Below are 15,000 nucleotides of genomic sequence, written 5' to 3' on the forward strand. Positions count from 1 at the left end.
AATGTAAATTTTTTTAACACACTCTTATTAAAATGCACTAAAAACTGAAAAATACTAATTTTGAGACACACCCATATTTTCTTACAATTAATCATGTCTACAAAAATAAAAGACTGGGGGCTTAATATGGAAGGCAATGCTACAGGAAATACAAAATAAATATATATATATATTACCCTTTCTTGTAGCATTTCTTCCCAAGTTTGGCGCCCACTCGTTCATTTGTGCAGACATGATTAATTGTAAGAATATACTGTTGTGTCTCAAAAACTTTCTTTTTCACTTTTTAGTGCACTTTGATAAAAGCGTGTTTAATAAAAAAAAAATTTCTTATATATTTTTTATTAAAGTCATTATTATACTGAAAATGTCCTATAGCAATCGTTAAAAGGCGAACGTTCATGTATCATCCTTGTCTGTAATGAAAACGAAACTAGTAAAAAATGCGCCGAAGTTCTTTCCGCGTAATTGATTTTTTTCTGTATAAGCCGCGTCCCTTGAAGTTTTCAGCCACGGCCCGGTGTTGGCCTGGCTTATATCGTTGTCTGACGCATGATTATGGCTAACTTCAACCTTAGGTAAAATAGAATCTACTGAGGTTGGAGTGTTGCAATTTGGTATGTTTGATGATTGAAGGGTGGGTGATCAACATAGCAATTTGCAGTCCATTAGCCTCAATAGTTTTTAAGATCTGACAGAAAAAGTGCGAACGGACAACCTACTGAGGCTGGAGGGTTGCAATTTGCTATGTTAGATGACTGGAGCATTGATGACCAACATAGCAATTTGCAGTCCTTTAGCCTCGGTAGTTTTTAAGATCTGACAGAAAAAGTGCGGACGGACAATCTACTGAGGCTACAGGGTTGCAATTTGCTATGTTTGACGATTGGATGGTGGATGATCATCATACCAATTTGCAGCCCTCTAGCCCCAGTAGTTTTTAACATCTGAGGACGTATAGAAAAAGTAGTGCGGACGGACAGACAAGAAGCCATCTCAAAAGCTTAGCTTTACAGAAAACTAACAGTCCAGGAAATATATAATTTAGTCATCCTTAGTCACAGGGAAACAGAGAAGGCTAACACAGCCCACAGACTATAGCTGGTTCACTTAAGGTGGATTCTCGTTTGAGGCCGACGCTTACGAGAAGTTTGTTTGGCGGCCGCTGATTGGCTGTTGCCAGGAGGAAGGCCGCTCCCAGCCAATCAACGGCTGTCAAACAAACGTCTCGCAGGCATAGGGCTCACCCAAGAATCTACCTTAAATGAACCAGCTATAGATATTATTCAGCATTGTCAAAATGACTCTTGGAACTGCTTTTCAGGTCAGTGTACTGAGGATTCAGAGGGATAAATAAAACTCAAATATCTACTGAATATGATTATTAGTTGACGAACTGATAATAATATGTCCCACGGAAATAACACTCTCTGGAAGGAATATTTGGGAATGTGTGTCATTCGGTAATTCAGTTTTCTGTCGCAAATGTCAGTCAAATTAATAACAGGAAATTATATATATGCCTATACACACACACAAACACACACACACACACACACAACACCACACACACATATATATATTATATATATATATATATATATATATATTATTATTAGATATATATGCACACACATATACATATATGTACATATTTATAGTATATACATATACATAATATATTATATATATATATATATATATATATATATATATATATATATATATATATATATATATATATATATATATATATATTCATAATATATTATACATGCATGCATGTCTGTATATTATATATATATATATATATATATATATATATATATATAGGATTATATATATATATATATACTAATTTGTACATATATTTTTACTCACAGTAGGCTCTTCAAAATAATAAAATTTCTTAGACAAGTCCATATAAACATAAATTTTCCTTCGCTAAATAATCTAAATACGCTATTTAGCTAATCGTAAAGGTACATTATACATTTAATTATACGTTAGGCAGATACGTTTCAAAGTACTCTCTCTCTCTCTCTCTCTCTCTCTCTCTCTCTCTCTCTCTCTCTCTTTCAGTGACTCTCATGGTAAATACAGGTATCATGGATCTAATGGAGCACTGTTAGAATTAAGCCTTGTCACTCTTTGTATCTTGACCTCATGACGTCACCTCGAAGTCCATTTCTCTACTCATTCGTAAACAATTATCTCACTATTATGTCTTTCAAGTGTTATCAGATTCCATTACTCTTAAATAAATCACCGTTTAAATCTTCCCAGGTTTTGTAATGGTTCATTGTAATTGGTTTCCTCAGCTTTTCTTGTCCATCATCAAGGGAATTCCACTCTTCTTAATCATTCACTAGTAAAGTACCCTTTTTCCATTAATAAAAGCATGAATAATATCACTTGTAAAGTATCCTTGTTCTATTAATAAAATCAAGAATAATTTCGCTTTTAAAGTCTCCTTGTTCTATCAATAAAATAACTTGTAAAGTATCATTGTTTTGTTAATATAATCATAAATAATTTCACTTGTAAAGTATCCTTGTGTTATTAATAAAATCACTTGTAAAGTATCCTTGTTCTAATAATAAAACCATGAATAAAATCACTTATAAAGTATCCTTGTCCTATTAGTAAAATCCTGAATAAAATCGCTTATAAAGGATCCTTGTTATATTAATAAAATCATGAATAAAATCGCTCAAAAATTATCCTTGTTCTATGAATAAAATCATGAATAAAATCACTTGATTTTTTAATTCTTCCAATTCCCTGAAGTCGAAGAAGTGTCCGATTCCTCAGTAATAGCCAAGACAAACTTTCCATTTTCGGGAACCCCCGGCCCCCCCCCCCCCCAACGCACAATACCAACATAACTTTTTCCACTTTCATAATAACAAAATGGATTTTCATTTTCCTCCTCAGTAGCTGAGAAAGTTTCCCCCTTTTTTTTTTCCTCACTTTTAACCGGAGAAGACTTTGTTCCCCTCACCATTCACTGTCATTTTTTTCTTATCTTTATTTTATTTTATTTTATTTTTTATTTATTTTTTTTTCTTCGTCAGCACCCAGTGAATCTCCATTTCCTTCTGGTTCGAATGCACACCTTAGTTTCAGCCGTCGTTTCCAGTAATGACATCATCAAATACTTAAGAGATCCTCAGAGTCACCGTAGCGTTCCAACTACCAAGATTAAATACCAGTAGTTCTTAAATTATGGACAAACTGCATTGAGTACATAGCAATCATCTAACAACTTTTGACATACAGTTTTACCTACGTGACAGCACCAACGGTGGTGGGTAGGGGTAGAAGGGCGGGGGGGGGGGGGGAGGGGGGAAGTTAAAAGATGCTGGAACTAAGGAAGGAGTAAGAGGACTCGCTGGAATGCTGTAATGCCTGGAATCCATTTCTTGCTGACACTGCATCTTTCGTCTCACGCTAGACCTAAAACGGCCTAAGTTATTGCAATGAAAATGGCCATCGTAATTGCAATCACTCTCCTTCGCTTTATTCTCCAGTCTCTTCTATACATTTATTAATTGATCTATCTATTTTTCTTTCTTTCTAGTAGGGGCTAGTTAGAGATGAGACTAGGAAGGAACAGCTGCATAGGACTAGTAGGGTGAGGAGGTGCCATAGGTTGTTGCTCTGCTTTGGGCCGCTTTCACTTCCTGGAAAAGATGGTAGAGACACATGTTAGTTTTGTATTTTAGTTTGGGTAATTCCTCTGTAATTCTATTTAGAAACCTACACAAGTTTAATATATATATATATATATATATATATATATATATTATATAATATATATATATATATATATATATATAATTTTATTATAATCTTATATAATATATATATATATATATATATATATATTATTTTATATAAACTTTATAATGTAGGTGGTAATAACTCTTACATGCAGTGGGTCAGCTTTCATATCAATAATTTCCTTTTAGTCAATTAGCTATATAATCATATATAATGCTAGGTGTAAAACTCTATGCAGTGGGTCAGTTTCATGTCAATAATTTCCTTTTAGTTCAGTTAGCTAAAACCATAAATTTTCATGATTAATTCGCATTTTTTAAAAAATATTTTTCTCCCTTTGCGTTTACTGTATTTTAAAAAATCTAATGATAATATGATTTGTGTGGCTATCATCAGTGAGTTGTTTTTTTCCCATAGCTTATTGTACTTCAAAGCGCAACCAGTGATGTGAAATAATTCTAAAATGTCGAATTTCCTGTAGAATTCATATTCTTTAGCCCTTTCTCCTTTCATACCAGATTGTGAGCTCTCATTGAAATTCTGGAACTTACTAAAGAATTTTTATCCTTCCTTATTATGTCATAACTTCGGAGTATGTTCATTATTAAAAATTCTTGTATTTTACATTGATATTCTTTCATGCAGCTGTACTGTGCCTTAGCTTGTTTCAGTGAAGACGCCGCTGGTATTAACCCGGTATGGATCCACCTTTGTCGAAGTTTAGGGTAACTCATACCAAGTAAAGTAGACGGCTGCTCGAAGATATCGTTTATTAATATCATATTTGTGGACCACGCAGTACAGAAATGGTTGTATATAATACTTTGATCCATGATTGGCTAGTATTAAACACGGCTTCCCAAGGAGCTTCCGCCATGTTTGGTACTATAGTAGATTCACATCATCCGTGCATCTGATGTCTAGGGCAGTCCCTTACGACGCTCCTGATTGGCTGTTGATAAGCCAATCACAGGGCTGGAAACTCCCAGTCGCTCTCGAGAGCTCACATAGGCAGGATGTATGTTCCACTTCTCATGAGGGATGCGTCTTTCAAAAGTATCCCTCAGGAGAGGTGGAACATACATCCTGCCGATGCGAAGCTCTCTTGAGAGACTGAGAGTTGCCAGCCCTGTGATTGGCTTATCAACATCCAATTAGGAGCGTCAGACATCAGATGCATGGTTGATGTGAATTTATAGTACCTCGGGGTAGGTATTCCTCGTTGGCCGAGTGGGTTATGTGCTCGCCTACCGATTCGATAAGCCCGCGTTCGATTCTCTGCTCTGCCAACGTGGAATGAGAGAAATATATTTCTGGTGATTAGAAATTCATTTTTCGATATAATGCGGTTCGGATCCCACAATAAGCTGTAGGTCCCGTGGCTGGGTAATCAGTTGGTTCGTAGCCAAGTAAAAATATCTAATCCTTCGGGCCAGCCCTAGGAGAGCTGTTCATCAGCTCAGTGGTCTGGTTTAAACTAAGATATACTTAACTTTAACCTTGGAGTAGGTGACAAAGGTGGATAATACATACCGGGTTGATTTTTTTATCATCTTAATCACATCAAAGTTCCAGTGCGCAATATAATGCTACCATTCATTCGAGACCCATATACATCTGGTAGAGGCGCCTCGCACTTATCTCTCGGAAACTGCAGTCTTTCCTTCTTAACTGTTAACACATATCTGAAGCGAATGAAAAGCGCTCAGCTTTGCCAGGTTCACCGGCGTCCCATTCAGAACTGCAGATAAGTCTCTCCTGTGAACTAAGCTCTTTCTAATACTCGGCTCTGACTCGTCTGTACTGTATTTCCAGTACAGGTGATACTGATCCTCGCATTCCGACCAACCGACGCTTGACTCTCGCGTTCTAGGCTGTTCTATCCTTTTCGTTAAATTCCTTCTGAATATCCAGGCTTAAATTCCATTTCCGGCGTGTAAGGGTTAACCCAGGCAGACGTAGAATCACGTCTTGAGTTCGTGGCGTAACTGGAAATAATGATGTTCGTCTGTTTTCTTCTTAGAAAGGATTAGATAGGTATACGGGTAGGACTCATCGCAACAATTGTCTGCCGGTCTTTGCCTTGAGAGCAGAGTAAAAGTAGTGGTATATAACCTCATCTGGTACTACTGTTGCCAGATCTACTTCCATCGTTTCAACGCTTATGACGTCATCCTGCATCGCCTATGATGTGGTAACATGGTTTGTCCCCCTGACATTGTTTGACTGCGTGGACGCACCTTAATTAAGAATCATTGGGCAGGTCTATAAATAAGTCGCTAACTTGTATCAAACCTGTCTGGGATGTGTTTGCGACTAGTTGCCGGACTCCTTTTCCTAAACTTTGATTAGACCAAAACAGAAGGGAATTCTTTCTTACATTTTTATTTTTTATTTACATTTTTATCTTTTCATTTATTAATCTCTGAATTTATTTTTGTTTTGTTTAGTGTGATCGCTTTCTGTATTTCCCATTCTTTTCCGTTACTTCTTTCAAATGAATACCCTAATATTCTTTGGAAGCTTGAATTTCAAGTCACTGGCCGCTGTGGTGGGCTTGTTCCACATGAATAGGGTTCATCTTATGAATAATACTAATAATAATAATAAAAATAATAATCTATTGTAAGGGGTCCACCAGAATAAAAATGTTAAAAGTTCGTGTATGATTTATAAACACTTTATAAAAGCTTTCGAACCCTTCCCTGGGTTCATCTTGGACTGAAGATGAACCCAGAGAAGGGTTCGAAAGCTTTTACAAAATGTTTAAAAATTATACACGAACTTTTACCATTTTTATTATTGTGGATCTTTTAGAACATTGTATATACTCTCTTAATATTCCCCAACCCAAATAATAATAATGATAATAACTTAATGCCTTTAGCATGAGTAGTATATGCCATAAATACACAGCGCAGTTAGAAACTTAGAAGGAACAGAGACCATAACTTCTGCGCTCGTCTCATTCCTGCTGCAGAGGCAAGAACCAAAATGGAAATGCCGTGTGGATATTGTCCTTCGACTTGAGGGACCCCCCCCCCCTCCACCCAACCCCCCTTGGCACCCCCCTCACCATCCCACAACACACTCCAGCGAGCCTCCGAGATAGATCCCGAAGGCTTCCGAGATCTCGCGGGCTTTATGTCTGACGCGTGTATATAGTATTGGAGGATCGGAATTTGAATCCTCCCGGAGGTCCTGCTCTATCCGAGTGATCGGTCTATCGCCCAGGACACTGACAGGACCGCAAATGGCTGCGTAGTCTCTCCGGCCTAATCGCGCTCAGTCAGTGAGCTTTTGGGCTTAAGAATAATAATCGCGCCGCCCGCCCGCCAGAGGGCAGATATGAGCTGTTTCGACTGCCTCTTCTTCTTGTTTCGATTGTACGCGACGCTTTTGGCAATTTGGTGTTGATTGCCTGTAAGGGGATTAAGTGTTATCTTTTTAACTGAGCTTATTATTACTATATTATTATTATTATTATTATTATTATTATTATTATTATTATTATTAGGCAGCAGACCCTCTCTCAAGCATACTTTTATTAAAAGTAATGGCCACTTCAGCAGCGTTACACTTGTAGAGATTCTTCTCTATTTTTCAAATGGCGCTTTTTCAGTGCTACTTACACGGGCACTTAGTAGAACGCCTGTGGAGGTCATTTTCAAATGCTGGGTCAAGATCAGTGTATGCGTTTTTATATTTCGATTTTACAGATAAACTATGATACCATAAGCATCAAAGTCATATAAGGTTTCTCTCTCTCTCTCTCTCTCTCTCTCTCTCTCTCTCTCTCTCTCTCTCTCTCTCTCTGCATTTGAAAATAACCTCCATAGGCGCTCTACTAGCCATTTTAAATATTACTGGAAAAGCCGCTATTATTATTATTATTATTATTATTATTATTATTATTATTATTATTATTATTATTATTATTATTAATCATTCAATGAACTCTATCCATGTGGAACAAGCCCACCAAAGGGGCCAATGACTTGGAGTTCAAGCTTCCAAAGAATATGATAGTGTTTATACGAAAGAAGTAACGGAAAGTAATGGGAGATACAGAAAGGTGAGATCAGTTATCAGAAAAAGCAGATAAATGAACAAATTGGTAAATAAATACCAATGCCAAGTTGTGCATTAGCGGAAAAAATTGTTACTACTAACATAAAACTATCATGACCTGATTTTTTCAATCTGCTTAATATTTTGGTGTTTTACATTCGAATTGTGTCATCTACCAATGCGAATCTCACTGCCTACATTAAGAATACTCATTTATGGTGAATATGAATACACACACACACACACACACACACACACACACACACACACACACACACTCTTCCCTTCGGTATAGATACACTGAAGACACTTCAAACGTTTTCTGTTACTCTTTGTTCGAAACTTTTATTGTTGTATAATAAATGAACAGAATAAATAGTTTTTTATTGGAGGCTTCGTATAACATTATAAACAATGCCATTATTATGACAATATTTGTCTACTAAAAGAAATAAAAATAAGCAACCACTTAACAATATTTATGTACTATAAAAAGATAAGTAATGGACCTCTACCCTTTGTCCAACGCACACAAAAACGCAGAGTCAGCTAACAATGAATAAATAAAAAGTGTATGAACTGACTAGTGAATTAGTGAATAAATCATCTCGGTACATATTGCATGACGAATATTCATGTAAGTAACCTGTGAAAGTGAATATGTCCAGGATACGAAAAGTAAAAGAACTCTTATCTTGAAAACTTAAAGGGATTCGATTTACGGCAAATAAAAGATGTATTACGCAGAATCAAACATTTCCATTTTTTTATGCATAGCATGCCAGCTAATAGTCCGCGCTAGACGCAAAATCTCACATTAAAATCCTTGTTTGAAGACACAGCCCTCATTCCTGACGACTGCGTGAATGGATTGATGGAACATGGCTCGAATTCCACGTCAACCAGAAGCTCACTCAGCAACTGACCCAGTCGTCAGGTTGACCTGGTTCGAATACCACGTCAACCAGAAGCTTCACTCAACAACTTAATCGAGTCGTCAGGTTGACCTGGTTCGAATACCACGTCAACCAGCAACCTCCCTCAGCAACTGACTCAGTCGTCAGGTTGACCTGGTTCGAATGCCACGTCAACCAGAAGTCTCACTCAGCAACTGGCCGAGTCGTCAGTAGACTCAGTTGCTCGCTGACTCACTGCCTTAAAATAATGTTAGCTAACTCACTCAGCTTTTCAATGGCTTCCTTGTGAGTCATATTCTCTTTCTCAACCGAGAAGAATATGGAGCCATTAAGAACAAGGACTCAAAGGTTCATATACTTAGGTCTGGTCCTTGTTGTTGACAATCGTCTTTCACCCGAGAACAGGACACTGCGGTACAAACACGAAATTAGAGTATTTTAAAAATCTAATTCTCAGAGGTTTTTGCGTTCAGCTATTTACTTATTTTCCTTTTATAGGAATCATCAGTAAGGCTTTTAATACCTAGACGTTTGAATGTTTATTGTTTTTATAATTCAATTTTCTTCCAATTGTTTGTTAGTTAGGTTATTCGAAAAATCTAATTCTCAGAGGTTTTTGCTTTTAGTTATTTACTTATTTTGCTTTTATAGGAATCATTAGTAGGGCTTTTAATACCTAGACGTTCGAATGTTTATAGTTTTTATAATTCAATTTTCTTCCAATTGTTATCAGAAAAGGTCATTCCTTCTAACGGAGAGATTAAATTCCAACATGTAGAAGAGCCTGTAATTTATTGTTGTAATATTGTGGAGTTCTATCAGGTGGCTTGTTAAGGCATAATATGGGCTAACACGTTTATTTTTGATTCGTGTAATAATTTCTTGGATAAAATTTTCTATCAAGTTTTTTTTTAGCAAATGAACAACAAAGTTTTTTTCTTCTTTTCTTTTTAGTAAATGAACAACAAGAGTTTATTTTTAGCAAATGAACAAGTTTTTAAAAAAAATTAGTAAATGAAGAACAAACAAATTTTTTTAGCAAATGAACAACACAAGTTTTTTTTTCTTATTTTTTAAAGAATGAACAACAAAAGTTTTTTTTCTTATTTTAAAGAATGAACAACAAAAGTTTTTTCCTTATTTTTTAAAGAATGAACAACAAAAGTTTATTTTCAGCAAATGAACAACAAAAGTTTTATTCTTATTTTTTTTAGTAAATGAACAACAAAGTTTTTTTTAGCAAATGAACAACAAAAGTTTTATTCTTATTTTTTTTAGTAAATGAACAACAAAAGTTTTTTTTAGGAAATGAACAACAAAAGTTTTTTCTTCTTTTTTTTTAGTAAATGAACAAGAATTTTAGCAAATGAATAAGTTTATACAATTTTTTTTAGTAAATGAAGAACAAAAATTTTTTTTCAGCAAATGAACAACAAAGTTTTTTTTTTTAGTGAATGAAAAACAAAAGTTTTTTTTCATTTGTTTTAGTAAATGAACTACAAAAAGATTTTTTCTTTTTTTTAGTAAATGAACAACAAAAGTTTTTTTTAGCAAATGAACAACAAAAGTTTTTTATTTTTTTATTTTTAGTAAATGAACAACAAAAGTCTTTTTTTTATAACTTTTTTTAGTAATTGAATAAGTCTTTTTTTATATTTTTTAGTAAATGAACAACAAGTCTTTTTTTTATATATTTTTCAGTAAATGAACGACAAAAATATTTATATTTTAGCAAATGAACAACGTCTTTTATGAATTTTTTAAAGCAAATGAACAACAAAAGTCTTTTTATATTTTTTTTAGTAAATGAACAACAAAAATATTTATTTTAGCAATGAACAACGTCTTATTTTTTGTTTGTTTTTGTTTTACTAAATGAATTTTTTTTTTTTTTTTTTTTTACTAAATGAACTTTTTTTTTAAGCAAAGGAGCAACAAAAGTCAGCGCCAGAATTAAAACTCACCCATTTGTGTAATAGAAGGCGCCTGCAATCGCCATCGACCTCTGTGCATGGCGGAGGAGGATTGCAAGGGCTGATCGCGTCATACTTTAAGGTCTGCTCTTACCGACGTTTGTGGTTTATAGCCTGAGATGACCGAGGTATTACGAACACGACAAAGGACCGGATGAATTCGGCCATCGATTCAGTCATGAATATTGCACCAGGCTTTAGAATTCGCGGTACTTTTCAGTCACTGAACTGAAGTTAACCTGAGGCTACTTTTCAATTTAAGTCTTCGTCAGACTGACCGAATTTCCTTCGTGCATTAGTTAAGTAAAGCAGTTGAATTTGCCCTCAATGAAAGTCGTTGCATGATGTACGAATTCTGCGTTCGTAATTTGTTAAAGAAGAGGAGAATTGAGAAGTTATTCCTTGAAGGATAACTTTATAGCTGCCTTTTATAGTTTCCTCGGTGCTGGTATTTCAAAGAACATTACCATTGGTCAACTGTGCCAAAGAAAGGGCCAGAGGAATATAGCTATTATTTATGTCTAAGTGAGAGTACCTTTCAGGAAGTAATTGCAGCTGAGAAACGCATCTATTGCAGAGCGTAGTGCAGACAACGGCACTTAACTGAAGTTGTTTCTGTATGCTTTTATTGCTGATGCTTTCGACGAAGCAATATCTGCTTCCGTATCAGCGGCATATTCATGCGGGTTCCATTATCGCATTGTCCACCTTTCTTCATATTTTACCAATCATCTCCGATACTCGTCTACTTGTCCAGATGATTTAATCTCCCTTATTCTCCCCCCTTCCCCTCCTACCCTTCCCCATTACCCCTCCCTTACCCCTGTCACATTTGTCCTACTTCTCGACCTCACGAAAACAAACTCCATCACTCCATGAATGATAGACAATCTTCGCTACTCGATCTGTCTTTAAAACAGACTAAAAAAAAAAAGATCATTATCTTACCACTGGCATCATGTCCGAGGGACAAGGGGTCCGGTGCCACGACGATGCTTTCGTGCTGAACATTCTCATTGTAGAGAGGATGGAGGTCGGCCGCGCACTTCATCACCACTCGACCTTGGTCGAAGTGGGACGTCTGGGCCGTGAACTGGAGGCCCAGCTGGGAGGACACGCGCCCCTCGGGGTCTGCTGGGCTGTGGTACAGTCTCAGGTAATCTTGAGGAACCTGAAGGAAATTTCCAACAGTCAGTGAGGGTTTCAGGAGCGAAGCTATGCGAGTACTTGGACCAGAAACAGAAGACTGATGGATGGGAATGGATTGAGTTAGAAAGGTTGAGAAATGAAGTTTAATTAAAAGCTGGCATTGAAGGCATATTATCTGACAGAAATGATGTTTAGTGTAAGTGGAGAAAACTTTTAGAACGCCTGAGGGTAGAATAAAAACATGAATGGTGTAAAAGTGAAAGTAATAGATGTAAACATTAGAATAACTGATATGAATGATTGTCTATCCAAAGTTTCCAGGATGTAGTAAGTGGTGACTGGTTGACCAGGATGTTTAAGGTGGGAAAAATGATTAGAGAACAGAAGACTATACAGACGAATAGAGCATAGCATTCCAGAGTATAACGGACATAATATATGTCTAAGCTTTGACTGTAAAAGTTAGATAACATGATTTGTAAGGGATGAGTAGCGTGACGGTAGATATGTGTATGTATGCATGCATATATATATATGTATATATATATATATATATATATATATATATATATATATATATATATATACACAGGGAAAGAGAGAGAAAGAGAGAGAGAGAGAGAGAGAGAGAGAGAGAGAAAAATATAAATTGACAAAGAGCTAGGATCTCTCCCCACATACCTGTTGGTCGTTGATGAACCATTGCAACGTGGTGGCAGGTATGGACTTTGGGGCTTTGCAGGTGAGGTTGACGAAATCACCTGGGCGGTACTGGTGCTGGCCGCCCACCACTTCCGGGTTACCGTCTGGTAATGCTGTTCGGAAAAAGGAAATGCAGAGAAATGCGTTACTATCATGTGGATGGTCTCTGGAATGTTGTTGTTTGCAATGAATTAAAACACTTGGTAATGAAATACCTGAAAGTTTAAGGATGTAGTAGAGAATTCGTTCCTGTTTTGACGAAGTGGCGTTTCCCATTGTTAGTTTTCTGTGAAAGGAAACTATTGTTTCGACTTTGTCCATCTACACTTTTTCTCTCCGCCCTCAAATCTTACAAACTACTGAGGCTAGATGGCTGCAATTTTGTATGTTGATCGTCCACCTTCCAATCATCAAACATACCAAATAACAGCCATCTAGACTCAGTAGTTTTTATTTAATCTAAGGTTAAGATTAGCCGTAATCGTTCTTCTGGCAACGATATACGCCAGGCCACCACCGGGCCGTTTTTATTAGTGGACCGTGGCTGATTCAGCATTATACCGAGACCACCGAAAGATGGAGCCAGGATTAATAGATTAATCCTGGATGGATCTATTTTCAGTGGCCTTGATTATACGCTGTAGCGGCTGTACAGAAAACTCGATTGCGCCGAAGAATTTCTTTTTATTTTTTTTTATTTTTAAGTTTTCTTGTGAAAGATCGTAGGTTTTTGTACTCTATAACATATCGAAACATCAGCTATCACATTCTCAGACCAAGTTAAGCTAAGTAGAAACTGAATAATATACAAAATTCTTACGACATTTCGTCAAATCAGGGACGAATTAACACATTAGCACATTCATGCAGTAGGCTTATGTGTAAGTTCAGAAGAATTTGATGGAAAAATATGGGGATTTAGTGTCTGCTTTTCGTGGACATAATCATTATTAGGGAACATTTTTGACGAAATTGAAAAATTAGGGAGAATGTACGTTCATATATGAAAATGAACACTGGACTGTTTGACATTGTATACGTTCATGAACAAAAATGAACAGCGATGAAAGCTAAAAAGGTTAACTGTATTATTATTATTATTATTATTATTATTATTATTATTATTATTGTTATTATTATTATTATTATTATTATCTCAGTCACCCTATTCAACTGGATGGTTTTCATAGTGAGAAGTTCCGGGTTGCATCCTGCCTCCTTAGGAATCCATCACTTTTCTCACTATGTGCGTTGCTTCCAAAAGTACAATCGTCTGTATTATTATTATTATTATTTTATTATTATTATTATTATTATTATTATTATTATTATTATATTATTATTATTATTATTTCAGTAGATGAAACCCATTCACACGCAACAAGCACAACAAAAGGGGCCATTTACTTAAAGTTCAAGCTTCCAAAGAATGTTGGTTTCAACCTCCCACCCAACACTGCAGCAGTAACTGATCACGACACAGAACCGGCGATTTTTCATCGCCCCGTAAGAGACGGGAACCATCGACATCTGAGTGGCATTCCACGACACTAACCACTATATTAGAGGTCCAGCATTATGGTGTACAGGAAAAGTTTCGTTTTGTTCAGTCCCTAAAAGAATCGGTTCTGTCTCTTGACTGGAAGGAGTCCAGTCTTGGTCCTCTGTATGTTTCATATTTCCTTCTTTTTTTTATAACTTTATTTTTTTTTTATAACATATATATATATATATTTTTTTTTTTTTTTTTGGGGGGGGGGCAGGACGGCCGAGAGGAAGGGGCGGCGGTCCCGTCTATCTATATATAATTCCAAACGTCATGGGCTTTTACTCTGTATATTTACTTTCTCTCTCTCTCTCTCTCTCTCTCTCTCTCTCTCTCTCTCTCTCGTACGATTTCTTTATCAATAAAAGTGCTCTCTCATTCTCTCTCTCTCTCACTTTCTCTGTATATCCCTGTTATACAAAGGCTCTCTCTCTCTCTCTCTCTCTCTCTCTCTCTATGTATATCCCTGTTATACAAAGGCTCTCTCTCTCTCTCTCTCTCTCTCTCTCTCTCTCTCTCTCTCTCTCTCTCGCTGTACTTCCTTGCGATGAAAGAGTTCCCACTCTCTCTCTTCGTATTTTCATGTCAGTGGAAGTGATCTCTCTCTCTCTCTCTCTCTCTCTCTCTCCCCCCCCTTGTTCTCTCTCTCTCTCTCCTCTCTCATCTCTCTCTCTCTCTCTCTCTCTTCCCCCCCACTTGTTATTCTCTCTCACCAACTCCGAAAAACCGCTGTACTGATGGAATATTCATGTTGAATAATTTCTGCCAACAATTCTTTGACTCTCAGACCTTTGTGCAGAGAAACAACAATTTGTTCAGCGGAATCTCTGAACAATAGTCGTCGTCAGCTCTGAAT

At 36.3% G+C, this 15,000-nt stretch overlaps 1 protein-coding gene across 1 annotated transcript in view; it reads right to left on the minus strand.

Annotated features, from left to right (window-relative positions):
* Positions 1-3,326: 3,326 nt before the first annotated feature.
* The window catches only part of LOC135226435 (cell adhesion molecule 2-like), an 82,686-nt gene continuing 71,012 nt past the window's right edge, over positions 3,327-15,000 (minus strand). The window contains exons 4-6 of the mRNA XM_064265993.1: positions 12,578-12,711; positions 11,696-11,918; positions 3,327-3,686 (exon numbers count right to left, since the gene is read on the minus strand). Of these exons, the coding sequence (XP_064122063.1) occupies positions 3,580-3,686; positions 11,696-11,918; positions 12,578-12,711 (464 nt within the window). The 3' untranslated portion in view covers positions 3,327-3,579. The remainder of the gene's footprint in view (positions 3,687-11,695; positions 11,919-12,577; positions 12,712-15,000) is intronic.

The sequence above is a fragment of the Macrobrachium nipponense genome, chromosome 14, assembly GCF_015104395.2.
Source record: "Macrobrachium nipponense isolate FS-2020 chromosome 14, ASM1510439v2, whole genome shotgun sequence".
Taxonomy (NCBI): Eukaryota; Metazoa; Arthropoda; class Malacostraca; order Decapoda; family Palaemonidae; genus Macrobrachium; species Macrobrachium nipponense.